This window comes from Podarcis cretensis, assembly GCF_951804945.1.
Source record: "Podarcis cretensis genome assembly, chromosome: 12".
NCBI classification, from domain to species: domain Eukaryota; kingdom Metazoa; phylum Chordata; class Lepidosauria; order Squamata; family Lacertidae; genus Podarcis; species Podarcis cretensis.
The window spans coordinates 34,692,800-34,717,863 of NC_137181.1; the positions used below are offsets into that span (position 1 = coordinate 34,692,800).

At 42.0% G+C, this 25,064-nt stretch overlaps 1 protein-coding gene across 1 annotated transcript in view; it reads right to left on the bottom strand.

Moving 5' to 3' along the window:
* Nucleotides 1-5,413: 5,413 nt before the first annotated feature.
* MACC1 (MET transcriptional regulator MACC1) overlaps nucleotides 5,414-25,064 on the bottom strand; it is a 28,179-nt gene continuing 8,528 nt past the window's right edge. The window contains exons 2-5 of the mRNA XM_079947901.1: nucleotides 22,496-22,603; nucleotides 20,124-22,174; nucleotides 13,590-13,778; nucleotides 5,414-7,213 (exon numbers count right to left, since the gene is read on the bottom strand). Of these exons, the coding sequence (XP_079804027.1) occupies nucleotides 7,001-7,213; nucleotides 13,590-13,778; nucleotides 20,124-22,174; nucleotides 22,496-22,595 (2,553 nt within the window). The 5' untranslated portion in view covers nucleotides 22,596-22,603 and the 3' untranslated portion in view covers nucleotides 5,414-7,000. The remainder of the gene's footprint in view (nucleotides 7,214-13,589; nucleotides 13,779-20,123; nucleotides 22,175-22,495; nucleotides 22,604-25,064) is intronic.

The window sequence follows — 25,064 nt, forward strand, 5'->3', positions numbered from 1 at the left end:
TGATATAGCATAGTGATAAAAAAAATTCCAGCTTAGTTCTGGCCTCTCACTTATTTGGCAAGTGCAGAGTTCTCATAGGCAAAATAGCTTCCCAGCATAGCACTGAATGAGGAATTCCTGTACAAGTCACCATCAGGGAATTATGGTTCTCCGTTTCTGGAAATGCTGACACGGTGATGGTCCCACGTTTGTGATCTGTGCTCTCCTTATGGAAGATACAGGCAGCGGTTTCACAATAAAAACCTGACATTGCAACATCATGCTCACTTTTCTCCCCCAACTCAATTCAGTCCACTCTTTATTACGGTCAAAGAACAGACGACAGGAATAATGATAATAAGACGTGTAACTACTTCAGCACCAAAGGCGTAGAAGCAATGCAGAAGATCTTTCTCACTGGATTCTGGAGATCATGATGGAATAGAGGTCAATAACTATATGGGCAAGTTGTGGGAATGTTGAGGAAAGTAGGAGAGGATATATTGATTAAATATTATCTCTCCTCGCTCACGCTAGTGAGCTTGTAGCAGAGCACATTCCCTTGTACATTGCTGGAAGCAAGTTGATGGATTCGTTAGAATCATTTAAGTTGAGCAATCCAGCCTGGCTCATCTAGATTGGGTAGTTCCTGTAAATTTCCCTTTACAGTCATACCTTGGGCAAAAAAAGCACTGAATCGCAACCTGCACGTGGGCAGACGCGCCACTGCTGGTTGCGGATGTGCATCCCGCATGGATCACGTTCACAACCCGAGTGTCCACTGTATTTCCCTCTTAAAAATAATAATAACATGACAGTCTTCTTTAAAAGTAATGGTAAAGTTTACTTACATTTAGTTCACAGTAGTATCCTGATGGCAAGCTTTATCTTATGGTTACATTTACATTTGTAGAGAAAAGATGTCTGAGCTAGGCCTCAGACTTTCTACCTTGTGGCCTCCATCCTCAGTAAGGATGAGCCATCTGCTGCTGGCTAAGAGCCAGAAGAGAGGAAAAGAGGCAAAGAGAGTCAAAGAGAAAAATGGCTGCATGACTATGACTAGCCCTTTTATAGGGTCTGCTAGGGTCACGCCCATCTACCTGGTCATATACAGGGGGAGGATGCTCTAGAGCAGGTATGACAGGAAGTCCTCCCTGTCTGGAGCAACATTCCCTTGTCTGTCCACTCTAGGAAACAGGAAATGTTGTATTTGACTGCTTCGGTGGGGATACATCCCACACAAGTTGTATTGTCAATGATTTAAATAAGACAAAAACAACAGGGGTAGGAAGCCAACGTGGCCCTCCAAAGCTCTGTCTGGTCCTCATGACTCTCCCTAGGCCACACCCCAGTGTACTAAAGCTAACATTGTTGTTCATTTCTCCACCCACATTTGCCTCTGACCGCACCCATGACTAGCATGTGGCCCCTAGAGTGTCCGAAAGGCAATGTGCCCTTCAGGTTGAATTTTGTCCCCCACTCCTGAGATACAAAGTGCCATTTCAGAGTCACGGGCCTTTTACATCTGCAATGTAAAGGCAAGTGGCAAGATCTAAGACCAGGGGTCAGCAAACTTTTTCAGCAGGGGGCCGGTCCACTGTCCCTCAGACCTTGTGGGGGGCCGGACTATATTGGGAGGGGGGGTGAACGAATTCCTAGGCCCCACAAATAACCCAGAGACGCATTTTAAATAAAAGCACACATTGTACTCATGTAAAAACACGCTGATTCCTAGACCGTCTGTGGGCCGGATTGAGAAGGCGATTGGGCGGCGTCCGGCCCCGGGCCTTAGGTTGCCTACCCCTGATCTAAGACTAAACCCATAGTAGAATGGCTTTGGTCGGTCTCGGTTGCAATTCTGCCGAAATCTAATTTTTTAGAAGACAACTAGAATTACTCTAACAAATGAAAATAAATATGGCAAACCCAGAAAGAAATCTCCTGTGCCTTTCGTAGATGGACTAAGGTTAGAACGGCAGAAATGCAGTAAACTCACTTTGCAACTGTTTCTTTTTTAAATTAGCAAAAGTAAATCAAGCCACACTGATACTTAAAAATTGTGCTTTAGTCAGCCCAGAGCATTTATATTGATTGCTTCATGCTGCCCCTACAGTCACATATTATTTGGAGGTTCATGTGGACTGGCAAAAATGTTTAAAATGAGGACCAAGGTTCTGTAGTGTGGCAAAGCATGAATTCTCCGTATATGGAGCTCTGAACAAACCTTCCCTCCTGTGTCAAGAAGAGATTAGCAAATTCAGGGGGAGATAATCCTTTGGTGGTGAGAGCAGCCTGGTTCTGTGACACTGGAGTTTTCCAGAGGGAGAGAAATTCACCAAACTGTCAGTCAACTGGAGCAGCACGAGGCTTTGTTCCAGAAACCACAATTCCACAGACTCAGGGATCAGGTAGCTGTTTCACGGTGCAGACGCCAACTGACAGGTCTCGTAGACATGACCAAATATTCGTGGGTTATTCTGAAGACAACGGCTGGCCTGCATTTCTTTTTTTCTTTTTGCATTCCACTGAAAAGTAAGCCCATGTTAGCCATGGAACAGCATCTCAGTACAAAAAGAGTGAATTTCTTAACAAGAGAGGGAGGGGAAAACATATCAAGAAGCCAGCTAAAGTGAGCCCCCATATTAGCTGGTCCAGTACAGAAATGCTGTCTATGTCATCACACACAAGATGCATATTTCTGCTTGCTTGGAGAGTTATTACAAGCTCAGGGTGGGGGGAGGCAGAGAAAGAACCGGCATGCCACTTATCTCAGCACTTGTTCACATTAAAAACACATCCTTTTAAAGGAGAAGCTAAACTACAAGTTATTTCAAGAGTTATTTGCTTGTTACACACCCAGGAGCTTCAAGGAAACCTTAATTAGATCTTGAGATTAAACACATCGATTTCAGTGGTACTTGCTTCCATTTGATGTTCAGGATGAAAAATGGCGTATTTATAGCTTCGCTGCCTCATTTAGATTCACATAAGTGAGCCAAAGCACAGGCTGTCAGGGAACGCACACACTGAAAATTCTGAAATATCTAAAGCCTTGTTGCATATTTGTAGTCAGTGGTATTCAAAACCTCCCAATGCCATCAACCACAGCTATTTCTTAAAATGTCCTGACCTATATTCCTCACTTGCTAGCTTTAAGATCTTGCAGCGTTCTGATCCCCCACCTGCATTCTCAAATAGATAGCAGTTACCTCTAATTAGACCTAGAGGGAAATCTGATTTACCAGTCACAGGCACCTTTTCCCTTCAATTTTGGCACCATCCTAATTTAAGTTGTCACGAGACACTGGGAGGTTGAGAAGGAAACTCAACACAATTTCTAGATCCATGGGGAGCTCATTTCACTACCCAGGACTCTGCAGATACAATCCCGCTTCCCTTCCGCAAGGAAGCATGGAATTGGAAGGGACCGCAAAGACCCAACCCACTAGTATAGAACTGGTTAAGTGGCCAGCCAACCACTATTTAAAATACACATACACAACTTTGAAATCTAAATCCTTTCTGCTTAGAATAATGCTATTTATCTAACACAGGTTAAATGTTTTCCCTCTTGCTATTACATTTTCTTGCTATTGGTTTTTATTTTGTTTTGTATTTTTTATTCTCCTTTTGTATTTTTCTGTCATGAACCACCCTGGTTCGGCTTCAGATAAAGGGCGGTATACAAATTTAATAAATAAAAACAATAATACAATGGCAGGTCCAGTGGTGGTGATTTTGCACTTGTGACAGATGTGGCATTAAAAGAGTCAGGCTAATCAAAATACACAAAACTTATTTTTTTTAATAAAGTATTAAACCAATATATCAGAAAATAACATTACAACATCAGTTCCAAAAACTGCACTTTGAAAATAAACACAATATGAGCTGCCTTCGTAGAGGATTGCTCAGCCCCTCGTTTCCTTGCTTAAGGTGCCCTTGTAGTCAAAAACTTGAAGCTATATCTGGAATCCCTTCCATAAAAAGCAAAATGTTGGCAATTTTCCTCATCTGTTATACAAAGACTATTAGAATTCTTCACATCAGGCCTTTATATTTTTGGTCAAGCAAAATAAAATTTAGCAATGCTCATATAAAAAACCAGGAAGACCGGACTTCCGGAGGAAGACCAAATGAAACCCAGTCCCTCAACCCCTATCCAAAGGAAGGCAACAGTCTTGTGCATTCCTGCCTCTGGGAACAGCAGGACTCACTTCTGAGTAGACATACATGGAAATGCATAGTATATGCAGACAGGAGGTGAGAATACCCTTCATCCTATTTTGCTTCATTAGGTACCAAACTCCTCCTTCTGCTCTTCAACATGCTTGCTGAAGTAGGTTCTGCAACAGTAACCTCTGTTAAGATTTTGTCAAGACATAGTCTTTTCTTCGGGCATTGACAGGACCATTTCCAATATCATATAAGAAATATCATATAAGAAAGTATCACTTGTAGCCACTTCACAGAGGACCATGTTCCTATGTTGGCTGCTTATGCCTGCATCCTAAATGGAGGTGGAGCCCTCCACAAAGGAATCTGTTAATGTGTAAGGGAGTCCAATCACAATGCCCCAATACAAAGCTACATCTGTTTTACTGTCAAGGAATCCAGCTCCCTAGATTCAGGGAACTTCATAAACACAAGACACTGGGTTTCAGTAACTGAGCATATAATCATATCTTATAACCTTACCCTAGAGTAACAGTCTTAGTGGCTGAATTGTTCACTTCTATGGTCAAGCTTCAACTAGCAACCTTGGTCCCACAAACCATGGCTCACCAGTCTGAGAATGAGCCATTAACCTGTACACTCCCTCCCTATCCTTCCTTTCATGCTTGGCTAATCTAAACCATAGTTTCCAGATACATCTGCACCAGGAAACTGTGATTTAATAACCATGACAAGCAGAGATTCAACCATCAATTCCGAGATCAGATGTAATAGGAAACTGTGGTTCAAAGAAGCCGTGATCTTAAGCTACAAAGCCAGGAACATGAGGGGAGCGGAGATCCAAAGAGCAACCACGCAAGAACAGGCTTTTCATTGGCTGATAAACCACAGTGTAATGGTCTGAGATTGCTATGTCAGAACAGGGCCTATGCAGAGTGCCCCCCACTAAATAAAATGAACTCTTAAATTTTCTCTCTTTGCAGTTTTGGGTGTGACATATTAGAACTATTAGGTGTGATTAACTGCCGCATTTCTTGCAACATTAATTCACACTACTAAGATTTTTGCTGAGATCATGGTAAGATTGTCAAGGCACAAATGGCACTGAGGTTTCGAGCCTATTTATTTTTCTCAAGTCTCTTTTTATAGACATCCACAGGCAGTGAGAAACTAATGACTGCCTGTGGCCTTCTTATCCACACATGATCTCAATGCATATCCCCCCCCCAAAAAAAAATACTCTTACTAAAGTGAAACAAAAAGTGGAACAGGTTTTTTTTATCAAAGAACACACAAACCAATAACAATGGCAAATACATTTGGTCCCTAATGCCCTGCCGTGTACCTCTTGAATTAAAAAAACAAAAAACAGAAGAGGTAGTGGCTAACAGGGCAGTCAGTGATTCAACAGCTGCCATTGACCCTTGTAAGCTAGGACTGCCCAACTTAAGAGCCCACACAAATAAAACACAGCAGGTAAAAAAAAATGTGAATAAATTGCATCTATACATTAAACCTTTGACACATGCAATGGTGCAAAAATAATATCTATCCCTGGACGTACCTGGGTGGATGCAGACAACTTTTTTTTTTAATCATTAAAAACAGTTTCATTTGTCATCATGATGTAAAGGGTATCAAGCAGAGCCTGATAGTCAGAAGTTGATGTTGGAACCACCATGTTGTAGATTCAAGTTCGGAAACTATGACAGCAGCAGAGCAGATTGCTTTGTGGTTGCTATGCCAGTGGGCAGTTTTCATAACAATCATGCGCCGACATGCATTTCATTTGCCCTGAGGAGTGGAGAACTGAGCAGAGAACTGACCCTAAGAATATGTCACCACTGTCACAGAATGGCAATTCTGGATCTGCTTTAGAGCCAAATAAGAAGGCAAGGTCACAGCAAGATGGAGGTGGGGCTCCCATTACCTGGGGATGAGATGAGGCTGGTACGCTGGGGGAAATGAATACCACAAGACATCCAGAAAGGGGACAGACCACTTTTTCATGAAAAAACATGGGTCAATAATACAGATACCTGGCAGAGAGACCTTCAGACAGTCCTTTTCCACTGGAATGAATACAGTGGCATCTCTGGTTGCGGACGGAGTCCGTTCCAGAGCTCTGGTAGGATCCCGAGGTTTCCGTAACCAGAGGGACTGCTTCTGCGCATGTGCGTGAGTGGCAGCAGACCGTTTCTGCGCATGCATGCGGTAGAGCACTTCTGCGCATGCGCGTGTGGCAAAACACTTCCGGGTTTGCCACTTTCACAACCCGAAGTTTGCGTTACTCAAGAGTAACATAAGCCGAGGTGCTACTGTAGTAAAGTAATTGAGGATATATTTACCTTCTACATGTGAGGAAACAGCTTTCCCAATTACCTCAGAGCAACCATGTATTCACAGGAGTGCACAAAGTTTCCCTAACTGGTTCTCTCAGGAATGACAACAGCAGGCATATGGAGCAATTTCTAGGTAAAACGCTCTGAATAAGTAATGTAACTATGCTGCCCAGCTCAAATTCCTCCCGTGCTAAACTTCCCCCAAAAATGTGCAGCCCACTGCAAGCCTGTTCAGATTCCGACTGCTGTACACAAACACCTTTCGAGACATGTTGTTGTAGGGACACGGGTATGAAGGAAAGCAAGGGGAAACTGGTCCTGCTTGAAAAATAAATGACTTGATCTTTTCATTTAAAAAAGCTTAAGCCCATAAAAGCCAGAAGCAATAGGCATAATTTTCACAGGCAGAGGAGCTAAACGGTTCTTGATGCAAATGCTCTCATTTAACTGCTTTGTGTTTCAGGAAGATAATTTCCACTGCGCCTTTCTAAATTAGATGACTTCTAGTCTTCATCCATCTTAGAGAAAGCACTTGCCTGGAGAACCTCCATGCAGTTGACTAGAATCAGAGCTCCGGTTAATTCTCGCCACTGTTTGGTCACAGGATTCTTCATTTTGTCCAGTGCAGACTGCAGGTCTTGCAACATATCTCTGTAACTGTCTCCATAGTGAGCTCCCCAGGTATACAGGAAATCATACGCCGGTTTCCACATCATCTGAAGTTGAAAACATACCGGGGATCTATTATTATCATTTACATCTTGTTGCCTGGCACTTAAAAATATATCATGGAGGCGCCCAACAAACCTTCCTGGGGAGAACATTCCACAAAAAGCAAAGTGGCTTACTATATTTTTAAATACAGATTCATGGTAAAATACATAACCCTTTAAAATCCATAGGCAGGAACAATAACATTAAAGTCACAAGCTTAAAACAGTAATAACTTAGACATACCCCAGTTAACTATTCTCATTCGTACCCCATACTTATTATCATATTACTATAACTCTAAACATACAGTCAGCTCTAAACAAACATGTCCTCATATCATTAAGTAGGTAACTTTTTTTAAAAAAAGTACCCCCCCCAGCATGTTGAAAGGAATTAATGGATTCATTTTTACCAGTCATTAAATCCCTAGTGAAATCATCAGCCCCAAGACAATTCTTTCTTCCTCTTTTTATAAGGACCGTTTGGGTCTGAGGGGCATTTGGAAAGCAGCGGAATATCTGGAGATAACATTTATGGTTGGTTGGATTTTTGTTCTAAGTTGAGATCCCCTCCAAAAGATTCTGCTGATGAACCTAGTCCCCATTCTCCACTCTCTCGTTATCATTTTGCATTTACACATCACAAAATTAGTTTCTTCTTCTCTCTGGTAGCCTTTTGCCTCAGATTAGGAGCCTTATGGTTAGGAGGCCATTTTATCCTTGCTTCTGTCTTGAAAAACTTTTTGTGTGAACTTCATATATTATGAAGTTATTAAATTTGTGGTCTGTTTGTTTGTTTTTTAGGCTCCTCTTTTATAATTTAGGCTGCTTGCCATTATATTTTAAGTCGATTAATGTAAAGGCAGTGTTATAAATTCAGATATATAAACTAGGCACCAAACGGCTCCTTAAACCAAGGTTACAATCACCAAAACAGAATTCCTAGTTGCCATTTGGAGGCTGGACAGCTCGCAAGTTGTATTTTGCAGTACAACTTTCTGGGTCCTGAAATTTGTTCAGATCATGCAGATGAAATATCATGGATGGAATTCTACAGGCTGTGCTGTTAGTGTGTGAAAACAGTCAAGATCCAAGGATCCCCAGGCATGCACCTCCAAGTGGTGGAGAAATCAGGCGCCTAGGCATCTTCACTTGGTCGCAAGTTGCTGATAGCCAGGTGCAGAATACGTCTGGCACCAGACAAATTTTGAATGCTGTGTAAAGCATTTACCGTATTTTTCGCTCTATAAGACACACCAGACCACAAGACGCACCTAGTTTTTGGAGGAGGAAAACAAGAAAAAAATATTCTGAATCTCAGAAGCCAGAACAGCAAGAGGGATCACTGTGCAGTGAAAGCAGCAATCCCTCTTGCTGTTCTGGATTCTGGGATAGCTGCGCAGCCTGCATTAGCTCCATAAGACGCACACACATTTCCCCTTACTTTTTAGGAGGGGAAAAGTGAGTCTTATAGAGCAAAAAAATACGGTATATTTGATCTGGTGTGGTTTTTTTGCGGGTCTCGTTAACTGTTCTGCTTTTTTTAAAAAAATTGTAAGCTGTCTTGAACATTTTAATGGAAAAAGAGGGATAAAAATGCTTTAAATTAAATTGTACTCAATAATGAAATTAATGAAATGGAATCGATCATGAAATCCCCCTGAGTTGGACCTGGATCGCTGAGCAGCTAATTTTCTAAACTCCAAATATGGTCATTGATCAATGAATGTTAACATTTTACTCGAGCAGCTCAAATTCTAGTGCAGTTTCCCAAAGTAGGTCATCACTCCTTGTGGAAAATTTAAAAGAAGCTGAACTAGAAAGGAGAGCGATAATAAGGTCCCAAGTTCAACCAGAAGTATCTCTAGATAAGATCTCATCAAGGAAGAACTTGGGAGGCAGAGTGACATTACTGGGCTAAAAAGATCAACATTCTGACTCATGCAAAGGAGTACTTTAAATTTCTCAACATGTATCTCACATAAAGTACAGGAACCAGCTGAGGGGGCCTGCAACTACTTTTTAGCAACACTAAAAACATATGGACATCACAAGCTCTGGCAACCCAGAAATTATCTTTGATAATAGGGAAGAACAATTTTAGGAATTAGCAGTTATTCATAATGAGCACTGGGTCACTGCGGCCTTGCATAGACAAAACTTTTAGGAATTCCTAGTGGAAATTAATTTTATTCCCATTTTGTAGATGTCTACTGGAAGGTGCAACAGCAAAGTTTTTTAAAAAAAAACAGCACAGAAGATAACAAAAAGGCAAACAGAAAGCTGTATTATTCTTGGAGGGGGTCATTTATGTTTAAAAATTTCAAACATAGACACTGGGAAATCAGAACAGCAGAAAATAATGGATAATTATGGAAGTCATTTTTTAAAATTATGCTCCATCAGAAACTTCTGTTTTAAAAACATACTACCTTTAAAGTAAATCTGAAAACCACAGATGGAGAGCAAGTTTAGCACCAACAGTAAAGAAGCCAGAACGCCAGTCTCGCTGTCAAGCTCTCAAAATGCAGACAGATACTGTAAAAATAACCTTGAACCTGCAGCTTTGGGATCAAATGTTCTCAATTAAGCTTTATTTGCAAATTAAAGAGAGACAAAGGGGGCTTCCTAGATCTGCAAACTCAGCCTGGTCTGTGAAAGTTAAGAATTTGAGACAGGGTAGAGTGCAATTCATTCTTACCACTGTTTTACTTAACAGCAATTAGGAGATGCAGAATGGCAAGAAGTCGTGTAATAGGAGTGTCCGCTCATATAGATTGACTGAATAAGCAAGTGCTATTTTTAAAGTCTCAGAATGCTTGTGAGCTAGTGATCACAGCTAGCGGTGTTTGGAAAACCTGAATGAAGAACCTGAATTTGTATTTTCTGCTTACTACATGAACGATGCTCAAGACCAGATTTGCTTGCAGGAGAGACCTGTCCAAAAGAAACTCCTGCTGTCCCAGTGCTGTCTGCTAAGCTTATGGGGCTTACCAGGGCAAGGGGGCAATTTGCCCAGCTATGCCTCAAACCTCACCAGTGTTATGTACTGCTATGCAGTACAGTAGTAGCCAGCACTGTGCCCACAGGTGGACTACAGGTCCCATCAGCACTAACCATGATACCTGCTAGCTGGGGATGATGGGAGATGGAGTCCAACAGCAACAGGAGGGAACCAGGTTGGCTACTCCAGGTGTAACCGGCAAGTGTGAACTGTAAAGACATTGGGGTGTTGGAAGACATAGTTGTGGTAAACTCCCTCAGTAAAGATAGGGAACGTGACAGAGTTTGGGGTGCTTTAAAACAACCTGCTGAGGTCTGAGATTCTCTGTATGTGGTAGCAACTGCTAATATCCAGGAGCAAGGACTTTTAATAATGTGAAAGGAAAACCTGTGACCACTTCTCCCTCACCCAGAGGATCAAAGGAAGGATGAGCCATGTTGGAAACAAAACTGGAATTTAATTTAAACACACATGATGAGGGTTTAAGCTTGATGGTTAAGCTGATAAGCCAAAAACCTTTTACAGAAGTAATTATTTAAAATTGGACTTTAAACCAGTTTCTAATTAAGCTGATTCCTCCCAGAATGGCTTTTTGTTCTCCTACCTAAACCAAGAAAACACTTTCAGGCCCATTTTAGAATTTTATCCTTCCCCTCGGGGAAATAATCGGGGCTGCCATGCCTAGCAAACCGCCCCAATGCCCAGCTAATCTCAAGCCCATGACCAAGCCAAGCCCAAGTGGACCATTTAACTGTGCACTCCCTCCTGATTGGTGGACACTCCACCCAGCCCTGATTGGCTGCAGAAGAAGCCCCAGCTGGGTGGAATCATCATCTGCTGTGAAGCAGATTTATGTTGTGAACTGCCCTGAGAGCTACAGATGAAGGGGGGTGAGTATACAAATTTAATTCATTCATTAATAGTAATATAAAAATGAATTATCTAGTAATATAAAACAGCACTCTGTTCACTTGTGATTCCCTGAAACTGGTAGTCAGGGCTATATGGCCTCCATCAGTGGAGCTAGAAGATAGTATTCATGGAGGATGAGACTCTTTTAAAGCGCTGTGTGCTGGATTATCATACTATGCATGTTTTGAAATCAATGCACATTAAACTATTATTGTAATAATGTGCATTTTATTTAATTTTTTTGCAGCACTGCGAGCCGCTTTGGGTACATTTATGTGGGAAAGCAGCCTACAGGTGAAACTAATACAAAAATTAAAAAACGTCAGAGTGAGTATCTCGTCTGCAAAGTGGGATCTGCCACAGAAGGCTGCTGTAAGAATTGAGTAAGGAAAGAAGTGCTATTACAGAACCTGACCCTCCTTTGGGAAAGACCAAGCTATAAATAAACACAGGAAAAATGAAAACACTGTGCACAGAGTTATCAAATTCCTGCACGCTGCATGCTGACAGACAAAGAGGCAGCTATTTGGTTGTTGTGAATATTTCATTTAACTTCTAACTTGACAGCTTAATATCACTGTGGCAGCTGATATGAGATTTCTAAGGCTGCTCATGATGAATGATTCCAAATAAAAACATAACCATAAGAAAAAGAGTGAGGAGGATAGGACCACTGCAAAATCAAGTACCTTTCCCCCCTTTTTGACAAACAGTACTATGCAAGATTTCACCAAGATTATCTTTGCCTATAGGATTTATTATTTTGTCTTATTTAAGTGCAAGTGCAAGTCACATATCAGTGAACTACATGAAAAATATGGTAACTCAAAGAATAAGCCAAGGTGGCTGACAATCAAAATTAAATACAAGCCAAAAGAAATAGATTCAAAAAACGAGGTGAATAATATTCTGACCTCTTCTCTATTATGGGAACTGGTGGGTTGTAGCGGGTATGCTGAGCAACATACAGACAAAAATTTGAAAGCCAAAGTATACTGAAATGCTCAAAGTTTTGCATTGCTTCCTGTTTGGATTATTCACTGCATTATACAGTGGTGCCTCGGGTTAAGAACTTTATTCGTTCTGGAGGTTCATTCTTAACCTGAAACTGTTCTTAACCTGAGGTACCACTTTACCTAATGGGGCCTCCCACTGCTGCCGCGCCACCGCCACGTGATTTCTGTTCTCATCCTGAAGCAAAGTTCTTAACCTGAGGTACTATTTCTGGGTTAGCGGAGTCTGTAACCTGAAGCACCTGTAACCCGAAGTACCACTGTACGTTCATGTGACTTGCTAGTTTAGCTGTCATTGTCCTCCAACAATATCTACACATTTTCATCCCAATATTTGATTGGGATGCCAAGCCAAAATCATCTGCTGATAAAGGCCAATGTTAATGGAAATTTTTATATAGCTTCATTGACAGATGTGGAACAATCCAAAACACGCTTACTCAGAACTCAGCAGAGCTCAGCGTACCTTATCCTAAATAAAATATGCACAGGACTGCAGGCTTAGGTGCTTTGCATTGAAGAATGAATCTTTACACTTACACCCTCAGGATGTCTCCATTTAAATTCTCTAGAGAAGCCATTTAAATGTTTAATTCAATATTTGGTCTCCATCAACTTGATGAGCCTTGTCTCTTTGGGTGGGCTTTGAGAAATGACTTTGAGCAATTTTGTGTCATGCTATTATAACACAGACAAGAATTATTAGAGTTGAAAGTTTGGACACATAACAGTAAGACAGACAGAGAGAGAGAGAGAGAATGATGTTTAGGACTGAAGAGAGACAGTTTCAAGAGTGTATAGACCAATTCTGTTTTCACCATGTTTGACAAGTATTATATCATTTAAGAAATAATAATAGTAATAATAATTTTTTATTTATACCCTGCTCATCCAGATGGGTTTCCCCAACATAATATTATAATATTATTATAAAGTATTATAATATTAATATTAAAAGATGATAAAACATCAAACATTAGAAACTTCCCTGAGCAGGGCTGCCTTTAGATGTCTTCTAAAGGTTGTATGGTTACTTATCTCCTTGACATCTGATGGGAGGGCGTTCCACAGGGCGGGCGCCACTACTAAGAAGGCCTTCTGCCTGGTTCCCTATAACTTCACTTCTTGCAGTGAGGGAACCACTAGAAGGCCCTCGGAGCTGGACCTCAGTATCCGAGCTGAATGATGGGGGTGGAGACGCTCCTTCAGGTATACAGGACCGAGGCCATTTAGGGCTTTAAAGGTCAGCACCAACACTTTGAATTGTGCTCAGAAAACCTATGCAACCTGTTTGACTATAAAGCAATGGTGGGACAAAAGGAATGTGTACACATACATCCCATGGCAAGCAATGCCATTTTATTTCAGTTATAAAAACAATGGTCTGTATTCAGCCTAAAAAGCTCTGGTGGCAAAAGAGCACAGTGAAAGAAAGTGAGAGAAGTTTCACCTCTGGAGGGACATCTCCATTTGTGCCCCGGTGGGGAGTTTCATAAGCTTCAATTTGTTGCTTTGTGAGTCGTGCTAATTTTTCTGCCAGCTCTCTCCAGCCTTTCCCAAGCTTCACAGCAGACGTAAAAATGACTGTGTCTTGCGTGATGCGTGCAACTAATCCTTGGCAATCCAGCTTCAGCAGGGCCTGCAACCACAAGTTTGATGATTATGTTCTCAAGCAACCATGAATAACAATTAATTATAGCCAGCTTGTGCAACTATTTGAAGCAATACGGAAACGAGAACTTAAACTTATGCTAAGTATTCCACTAGTGTTCCAGAAGTGGCTTTTTTACATGTGGAGAAAGATCACATAAAATGTGGAAACGATTAGGTAAGGAATCATCATGAAAACTGAATGAAATGCTATTTGAATGCAGTCTTAAGTCCATTGATTTCAACAGGTCCTCCTTTACAGTATGTTTTTACTTAGTCACATACATATATTTATTTAAATATTTATAAGCCACACTCCTGTAGAATTTATAAGAAGCCAAGGTGTAAGATTAAAAACACAATACACCAAAATAGCCAAAGCGAAAAGAACATATCATTAAAAATTAGTTGGTTAAAAAAAAAAAAGATTCTGAAGACCTGATTGAACAGTTTTAAAAAGACGTTTGAAAGAAAGCAGGGGTGACTCTTGTCAAACAAAGATCATGGGGCAAGGAGTTCCACAGAGCAGGGTCTGCAGAAGTCTTGGTCCCTGGTAAAGGCCTGTTAAATCTAAGGGGCGGGGGCACAAAATGTGCCCCATCTGAAGGCTTCAGTGATCAAAGCAGAGTATAAAAAATCTGGTGGTCTTCAAGGTACTTTTGGCTCCAAGTTGAATAGGGCTTTATGAATCTTGCGTCTGGCAGCAAAACAATAGATACACTGGAATAATTGTTACCAATTTTACTAACCCCTGGTGAATCTGTATCAATTCTCTTTCCCTAGAACAATTAGCCTAGGAGCCAGATTTAAAAGGAAATCTGAACTAATTACGGTAGTTTTTCCAGATTTATCCCTATACTGCCAAAAATGGCATACTGTTCCCAGAAAGAAGAGTATGGTTTTATATAAATGTCAGTCTTAGGAGCACATAATCAATAATAGAGTTTACTCATTATTCCTAATTACAGATATTTAGGACAGTCCTGCCTATAGTCATTAGCCAGGGGAAAGAGCGGCTGAAATTACTGAAAGTTCTATCCTGAGCAATTACTTTAGAACTAGGCTGCAGCAGGATAAAATCTGCTTAGGAAAAGAAATGTATATGGGTATTGTGGCCCATTTGTATAATCATTTTTTACAGAAGAAAAGCCAGGAACTGATGACTTCTTGCTCTCAGCTCTTTTTACTTGATCATCCTTTTAAAATGCTCAGGTTTATGTAAATGCAATCGCTTTGCTCTGCTGGCCCAAAACTGAACAAAACAAATGGCATTCCGTCTGAGACAAGAAAATATCTCTTCCGTTTTGCCCTTAAAATGTTGTTTTATTTACAATATTTATATAGAGTTTTACCTTGGAAGTCAAATGGAATCCGTTCCGGTAGTCTGTTTGACTTCCAAAATGTTTGAAAACCAAAGTGAGGTGTCTGATTGGCTGCAGGAAGCTCCTGCAGCCAATCGAAAGCCCCATCGGACGTTCGGCTTCCAACAATAGTTCACAAACCGGAACATTCACTTCCAGGTTTGCAGCGTTCAGGAGCCAAAATATTCAAAAACTAAGTTGTTCGAAAACCAAGGTATGACTGTACTACCATTAAAAAGAAAATCACAGCAGCTTACAACTAACCAATTATGCAAGGTTTAAGTAGGAATCTCCAGCTCTCCAGAGGTTGTTGAAACTCCCATTTCCTCAGTTGGTTAGAGCATTGTGCTGATAACGCCAAGGTTGCAGGTTTGATCCCAGAATGGGACAGCTGCATATCCCACACCAAGATGGAAACTTGATCCTCTAATGTGGTTATTTCAGGAAGAAACACAGAAACACTGGATTCATAGAGGCTGCTCCATTTTAACATTGCTTTCCTCACAAGGAGGCCACCCAAAAAGTGTTTCTGCAGAGGTTGAATGTGGACACTGCAAATACCGAACATAACAGGTAATATGCTGGCCTGATCCTACGCAGCATCCCCACACCATCTCCATCCTATGTACAGTGATACCTCAGGTTAAGTACTTAATTCGTTCCGGAGGTCCGTTCTTAACCTGAAACTGTTCTTAACCTGAAGCACCACTTTAGCTAATGGGGCCTCCTGCTGCCGCCGCACCGCCAGAGCACGATTTCTGTTCTCATCCTGAAGCAAAGTTCTTAACCTGAGGTACTATTTCTGGGTTAGCGGAGTCTGTAACCTGAAGCGTCTGTAACCTGAAGTGTATGTAACCCGAGGTACCACTGTACAATCATATGCATCAATTATATTCTCAGGCCTTTAAGATGCTGCAGCTCTTTGGCAGAAAGCTGCCATTGTAAAAAAAGGTACTTAAGTTTTACCGAGAACTACACCTGTATAAAGAGCCTGAAAATGTAGCCTCGGGGAAGAAGCTGGAAGCAAGAGACATAACTTTTACCTGCAAGTCCATGTTTAAAATTGCAGCTGCAGAGAACTAGTGAGAAGTCCTTAAGCGGTAGTATATATATCTTGACAATGACAAAACCCATGACTTCCAGTGCTTGCTATTTTTAAGCTAAAGGGCTTCTGTTATTTTGGGCAACTTGCTAATGAGCAACATGTCATCACAGAAATAGGACTAAGATTTGAAAGGCTTATGTCCAAAACCAGCATTTCCCAACCTGGTGCCTTCTAGATGCTTTGGACCACAATGCCTATTATTATTATTATTATTATTACATCTCCTTTTTCCTTGACAGGGACTCTAGGTGGCTTACAGGTAAAATAAGAACAGCCAAAAACAAGGGGGTGGGACACACAATAATGAAATACTGTAATCACTGACCATGCTGGAGCTATGCTTCTTTTCTGAACCATGTAACAATGGTTCAGCATTAACTGATAGTACAGTACTGGGCCCCATTCAAGGTCATGTTGATAACTTACAGTGCTCTGAATGACTTGGGTCCCTGTAGGGGCACCTGTCCCATTATCCACCAGCATGTACCTTAAGATCTACCGGGAAGGCCCTCCTTGGGATCCCACCACAGGATATATTGCAGTGATCTAAGGAAAGGGCCTTCTCAGTTGTGGCACCTCATCTGTGGAACTCCCTCCTGCTAAAGTTAGGTTTGGATCCCTGTTTGTTGAATTGCAGTGTGAAGACTGCAGACCTGTGTATCAGAGTGTTTCTGTCTGACTTGCTGTGGTTTTTTGTTTTCAAGGTTTTTTTTAAGGGTGCGTGTTGACAGTGTTTTGTTTTGTTATGACTTTGATAGCAAGCCACTGTGAAAGGACCTTAGTGTGTTGAGCTCAAGCTGGGGAGAGCATATATTTAAATGAGAGCATGTCTCACTCATCCTGTCTCTGCTGAGGCCCAGCCCAACATATCTTTAGCCAGCCTAGGGCCTAAGGAAGGGGCATTCTGGGGGCGGGACCAGAGCTGGATCCTAAGCCTATTCGCTTGGTCACATGATGTGGTAACCCAGTGTAGGTTGCGCTGTGGTCTAAACCACTGAGCCTCTTGGGTTTGCCAATTGGAAGGTCGCGGTTCGAATCCCCACAACGGAGTGAGCTCCCATTGCTCTGTCCCAGCTCCTGCCAACGTAGCAATTCGAAAGCACGCCAGTGCAAGTAGATAAATAGGTACCACTGCAGCGGGAAGGTAAACAGTGTTTCCGTGCGCTCTGGTTCCTGTCACGGTGTTCCGTTGCGCCAGAAGTGGTTTAGTCATGCTGGCCACATGAACCAGAAAGCTGTCTGTGTACAAACACCGGCTCCCTCGGCCTGAAAGCGAGATGAGCACCACACCCCCATAGTCACCTTTGACTGGACTTAACCATCCAGGGGTCCTTTACCTTTACCCTTAAGCCAGCAAAAAGGATGGGAAATCCTTTTCTAAAGGTTTCCTTTCCCTCTGTCAGGCTCAGCCAGCAGTAACCCTACTCTTGAACAGTTTTCAATCTAGCTTGCTTTATGCCAGCTTCTTGCATATTATGTATACCAATTTAATAAGCAAACAAATAAACAAAATAGGATTGCTCCCTTAGTCAACAGAGAAAGAATAGTCTCTCTAGCTATTACACTAGCTATTTCAAGTACAAGAAAGTACCGTAAAGCCATTGCAACGCTGCCAGGCAAACCTTTTAAGTACACTTCCTTGCAAACCAAAGTGCTACAGTAACGATTCTTGTTTCTCTACCAATAAATACATTAACTGAATGCAACTATCAGGCTGATACTGAAAATTTAAGGAGAAATCTTCATTATGGAGGAAGATTGCTTGCAGCTACAATTGCGCAATGAGTCAGGGGAAACCCAGATGCAGTGGTACCTCGGGTTAAGTACTTAATTTGTTCCAGAGGTCCGTTCTTAACCTGAAACTGTTCTTAACCTGAGACACCACTTTAGCTAATGGGGCCTCCCACTGCCACTGCGCCGCCAGAGCACGATTTCTGTTCTCATCCTGAAGCAAAGTTCTTAACCCGGGGTACTATTTCTGGGTTAGTGGAGTCTGTAACCTGAAGCGTATTTAACCTGAAGCATCTGTAACCCGAGGTACCTGTAAGGGGAGACACCTTCAAAACAACTTTCAGGGGGAACAGCACTCTGCATTCAGGCTTCCTGGTGCAGCTGGACTACCAGCTATGCTGGTTGGGGTGAAGAAGAGCTTGAGCCCAACAATGTCTGGAGAGCACCAGGTTGGGAAATGCTGCTCTACATTGAGCAAAGTGCTGAGGTGCAGGAAGAACTTCAGTTCCAGCTAGAAAGCATTCGCAGTGCCAGTGCTGCTGAGAGGTGAGATCACAGGATGAAGGGCTCTGGCTCATTACAAAGCGGCAAGGTGTCTCACCCATCAGCTGATCATCAGGTCGCACAGCTATCTTTAAAGTCCCCCAAATAATTCCACCTAGGATTCTGAAGGGTTATGGCAGGAATTCTACCATAGGGATAAAGGAAGAGTTGTCTGCAATTTTTGTTTTCCAGAGATGGGAGGTGGACTGCACCAGAGGTAGCCAACATCATGTTTTCCATTATTGCATTTATATCAAGGAGTTCAAGGTAGCATACATGGCTCCATGTTATTCTCACAACAACCCTGTGAGACAGGCTGAAAGTTGGTGATTGGTCCAAGAAGAAGAAGAAGAAGAGTTTGGATTTGATATCCCGCTTTATCACTACCCGAAGGAGTCTCAAAGCGGCTAACATTCTCCTTTCCCTTCCTCCCCCACAACAAACACTCTGTGAGGTGAGTGGGGCTGAGAGACTTCAAAGAAGTGTGACTGGCCCAAGGTCACCCAGCAGCTGCGTGTGGAGGAGCGGAGACGCGAACCCGGTTCCCCAGATTACGAATCTACCGCTCTTAACCACTACACCACACTGGCTCCAAGGTCACCCAGTGAGCTTAATGGCTGAGTGGAGATTTGAACCCCTGTTCCCTAGATCCTATTCCAACACCCTAACTCAAGCATAGGCAAACTCGGCCCTCCAGTTGTTCTGGGACTACAACTCCCATCATCCCTAGCTAACAGGACCAGTGGTCAGGGATGATGGGAACTGTAGTCTCAAAACATCTGGAGGGCCGAGTTTGCCTATGCCTGCCCTAACTTCTACACCATGCTGGGTTCCCCAGTGTACTGGACTCAAACTCTCATCAGCCCCAGCCAGACAATATGGCCAATGGTCAGGAATGATGGGAGTTACAGTCTAACAACAACTGAAGTACACTCTGTTGGCTCCCACACTTCCAGGGTTTCATAAGGAACTAGGCAGGCTCTTATAAGTTGATAAAAAACTAGAGAGCCCAGTGATCAACAGTGTTTTTGCCCCACAGCTTCTACATAATTTCAACATTAAGTGAACATTTTCACAACCAGCTTTTTTCAGACATCTTGGTCAGGATCCAAAAAGCCTATAAAGGAGCATGTGAGAGAATTACGTACAGAGCCAAGAACTTTAACCGTTTCCACTGCAGCTGCAGCTCGCACAGCTAACAAAGCCATTTTTCCGACTAAAATAGCTTTGCTGAATCACCGTCTTGTCACCTGCCTACAGGCCTTGAGGTGGAGAAGGATAACCATAATCCCAACAAATTAGCTAAGACAATTATTGCTCATTTGGGCCTCACATAAACAAAGGCCACATCCCCACCATGCATTTAAAGCACTTTAAAGAGTCATGGCTTCCCCCAAAGAGTTATGGGAACTATCGTTTGTTAAGGGTGGTGAGAGTTGCTAGGAGACCCCCATTTTCCTCACAGAACTACAATTTCCAGAGTGATTTAACTGTCAATCCTCCCTCCCAGGGAACTCTGGGAAATGTACAGTAGCTCTGTGAGAATAGGGGGTCAGATGTTTGGTGTGAATGTGGCCTAACAAGCAGTACTTACAACAGACAGCTCGTACAGGAAACGCCTTGTATTTCTGTTATCGTGGCAGACTTCCTTGAGCTTCTTCACAACGTAGGCTACTTTTTCTGATTCTTTGTCAGCTTGTACATCACTGAAAGCATCCAAAGACATGTTCGAAAATCCAAGGGCATCAGCTAAAGCTTTCCAGTTGTTCATTTTCTCCGATACCGTGGATAAGATTGCCGCATAGATATAAGTCAGCTTTCTAAAAGGTAAAGCGATTTGCTCAAGAAGGCTTTTGGTTGTGATTGTGCTATCATCAATATCCATAACTTGGTCTTTGGCTATCACTTTGACATTTTTGCAGTGTACGAGGCCAACTTTTCTTCTAAGAACGCCCACGTACCATTCTTTTATTTTAGCCTGTCCGATGGCTTTCACCTTATCTTCGCCAAGAAGCGCTATTGTGTCGCCTTTAAAATATTCCAGCAAATAGTCAATTTTATTTTGACGCAACACTGTCTTCAGAGCTACACCATAGCTGGCAACGTGTAAAGCTTTGTCCTGAAAAACTGGATATTTAATTGTTGGTGTCGACAGCAGTGGGGCAGAGTTGACCGCCTTGCGTCTTTCTAATCGGTTTGGCTTGTTGAACACCCCAGTTAATGGCTTTGGAGCTGGCTCAGGGGTTGTGATGTAAAACTGGCACACCACGTTGTTGCTTGGGACTTTCACCTGGACGCGGAAGACAAATAGATGTATTTTCCTTCTGTTGATTATAGAAAATGGGAAGTGTTGGTGAATCACTTCTCCACCCCCTTTCAGTATCCCTTCTTTAATTTCTTTCCTCTGATCCTCTTCCTTCACTTCAAAATCAGGGTCACAAGAGGCCACAAAAACATTGAGATCTTGTGGCTTCTCAAGTGCAAATGTATGCTTTCCCCAGAGCTGGAAAACCACCGGGGGCATGCTCTTTCCACCCTTTTTAATGTCACATACTGTAAGTTTCTCTGGAACATAGTTGTGGCCAAACAGGGCAAATGCAACTGTGAAAGAAGGGTGGATATGTTTGGGTCCATAAATCCCAACCGAGAGCTTTCTGTGTATATACTCCCAAGCGCTTGCAGGTGAATTAACTGTATTAGTTTGGGCTACAGCCACAATGTACATCAAGTGACTTAGGTCCGTCAGCTTGACTTGGACAGTATCTTTATAGATGTAACAGTTGTTTATTCTTTCAAACGGACCCTCTTTGGTGAAACCACATAGACATACAATTTCAGTCATAACCTGACTGAAAGGGTCCTTCTTCACCTCGGCTGCAATTTTCATTTCGAGCAAAATGGCTTCTGTGGTATTGAGGTTACTTAATGTCAGTTCAATCAGTGGGCTCACAGTGGTGGAAAACTCATGGTTGAGCGATGGTGGGGAGTCAAGGATTGCCTGCAAGCCAACCTCTTGGAATTCTCCAAAGGCTACGTGGCCTTCAGGGAAATGAACCGCAATCTCCGAGTCAGGAAGCTGCACTGAGCCGCCTTCATGACTCACTTTGCAAGCTATATGGGTTTCTACAGATTGGGTTTGGGCCCATCCCGGACTCTGGTTTATTGCATTCAAATCCAGGCAAGATCGGGCCAGCTGCCTTTGATTCAACCACGCTGTCTTATAGGCTTCACGATCATTCTGAAGAGGTTCACTGCTTGGAGGCAGGATATGGTTGGACGGTGCTGTGCTAGGGAGTTCAAATGTCTTAGTCCCTACAATATCCAAAAGATCTGAAACACTCCGAGATTTTGCCGATCTCCTGGAAGATTTGCGAAGAAAAAGATAATCAAGATTCAATTCGTCTCCAGATGAAGCAGTAGAGTCTCTGTTATTTAGATCTCTAAAAAATAAATAGGGGTCTTCTTTTAAGATAGATATGCGCTTGTCACTTTTTTCTCTGTTGTTTGACTGAGCTACGTCGTCTAAAAAAGGATTGGATGCTGACAGTACATTCCAAAAAGGATTGGTCTTAAACGCTCCAGGGACACGTTGCTTAAATTCTTCAGACCAATGGGACTTCAGCTCCAGTTCATTTTCTCTGTCATCTGTTAAAAAGAAGAAAATGAAGTTAAGTATGGCGACTTTATATTTATTGTCTTCTACCTAATATTCTGCATTTGTCAAGATACTTCAGTTTCCCTTACATTAACTAAAAATACCAGGTGCAATATGTTGTTTTTATTTTGATTATATATTTTGTGGTTTTATATTTTGATTTTGTTCTCTGAACCACCCTAAGACCTCCGGGTATAGGACACTATATAAATTCAATAAATAAAATAAAATAAAATAAGCCACACATTTATCAAGCAAACATAGGTTCCGATCAGAACTCTACTTAAGAAGGTAGGATGCTAGCAACATACCTGTCCAATCATTTCTTGCAGGGCTGCCATCATCCAAGTCAACCAGACATCCCTCTGATTTACTCCATGAAATCTCCTTTATATGACAGGATGCAGACATCTTCCTTCCTAACAGATTTAAGACAATAAATGTTTTAGAACCACAAGGCATAAATCGTAATCAAAGTCCAGAAAGAAATGGCTTAGGAATTCCTCACATTAACGTCACAATGGGGAGGCATGGATAGTTGCCTTTTGAGTTTAGGCTCACTTACCTGGGAGGAAGCCCCATTGAATTCAACAGGACTTACACCTGAGCAGACATTGGTTAAGACGGCAAGTCATGTTGTGTGGGCTGTTTATCCCTGCGCAGTCTTACAAAGTAATTTCTTCTCCATGCACAGAGGGAGGAATTACAATAACAGAAGCAGATTTCGCTCTCCTTCCCTGTGCCAGATTGCCCACTTGCTGAATGTCTGCACAGGGTCTGTGCTTATAAAGTCCCATAGGACTTTAAAGACGGCAGGACCGTCTTTAGCAAATGTACCACCAGGGTGCAAAGATCCACCCAGCGCCCCCAAATTTAGTTAATTTCATGTGCACGGTGCCGTTGAGAATGACAAGCGCCATTGCTGGTGCGGCACATCTTTGGTAAATGAGCGCACAAAGTCGAAAGTCCTTTAGTGAAACAGTAGGTATACATTTCAGTAATACCTAGGTATATATGTATTTTGTTTTTCTAGATTGCTCAAAATTATTTATTATTTCATAACAGGTTGATAGTTAAGAGCTTAGGTGGCTTCAGCAGCAGGCGCCTTGTGCCCCCCCCCTGAACTCAGCGCCCGGGTGTCCCACACCACTTGCACTCCCGAGTAAAGACAACCCTGGGTACATGTTCTTGTTGCCACATAGAAAGAAGGGACCTGATTTGCCAATTCAGTTTTAGCATCCAAATAAATATTGCATGTAGAGCATGGGTAGGCAAACTATAGCCTGGGGGCCGGATCTGGCCCAACTGCTTTCTAAATCCGGCCCACAGGCGGTCCAGGAATCAGCGTGTTTTTACATGACTAGAATGTGTCCTTTTATTTAAAATGCATCTCTGGGTTATTTGTGGGGCATAGGAATTCATTCATGTGGTGTGTTTTTTTCAAAATATAGTCTGCCCCCCCCCCAAGGTCTGAGGGACAGTGGACCAGGCCCCTGCTGAAAAAGTTTGCTGACCCCTGAGAGAGAGTATAATGGCAGCCCAGTTATAATGATTCTCTCAGATACTGCCTGCTTGCAAAATTTACGGAAACACAGAATGCTATTGATTTTTGATTTTCCAATACATCTTTTTCTGGAAATGTAAACACTAGATTAGGCAAATAATTCCAGCCTCTTAAGAGTGATACTCTTATAAAGGGGCACTCAAAGATTCCAAAACACTGAGACAGCCTTATCATTTAAGTTCTCCAGAACTTAACACAGAACTTCATATCCATGCCAGAAAAGGTGTGTATTTTATAACACAGCCAAGAAGAGTGGCACAATGGCGTTTTGTTTAATCCGAATGCAGGTCAGTAAGCAGGGGGAGAATTGTGTTTAAAACATACAATCATAGATGAAACAGAAACTAGTTCCACATACTGGCATTTCAGCATGTTTTTTTTTATTTCAGGGATTTATATATACTAACTGCCCTGCATAATATGCACCAACTATGTTATTTACCTCAGGATTTGATTTAGTACTTTGGAAAACAGATCAATTCACCTCAGATCCATTTGAAGGTTGCCTGATTCAGCTCAGGTTCGAAACCCAGTTTGGCAGAACAAGACATTTATCATCCCCACTAAAACACAGCAAAACAATTAGAAATGCACTAAAAGTGCCCAAAAAACACTACCAGTATTTTAGATATATGTTAAAAAGTGGTTTAAAAGCCAGGAAGCGTTTTTAAAAAGGTATTACAGATTAAACAATATAGGCAGCAGGAATACGCTTTTTGGGTTGCTACAGTTGAGAAAGGACAATGCCTACCTGTATGCAGTAACTGTGACAGATACTTTGCCAACTACAACATCCCAATATATTGAAACGTGTCTTATGACTTGGAAACACCAGCTTCCATTTGAACTGGGAGTTATTTACCTCAGGATTTGATTTAGTGCTTTGGAAAACAGATCGATTCACCTCAGATTCATTTGAAGGTTGCCTGATTCAGCTCAGGTTCGAAACCCATTTTGGCAGAACAAGACATTTATGACACACACACACACACACACCCCATTTACTATTATGGAGAAATAAAAAATGGCTACATTTCCCCGCTTTTTGATAGAATTTTATGAAAATGGCTGAAATTGTTTGTTTGCTTGCTTGCTTGCTTGTTTGTTATATTGCATAACACCTAAGAAATTCCAGAAGAACAGTGCAATGGCTTGTTGCTGTTGTTGCTGGGCCCCTTAAAATGCAATTGTTGTCTTTTAGATGACTGTAATCAATAACTCTCTTCTTTTTTGGCTGAATTGGACAAAACTTTCATAAATGGCAGCCCCCTCTGAGGGAAGGAACAAAGCCAAATTTCTGAAGGACACTAGCAGTA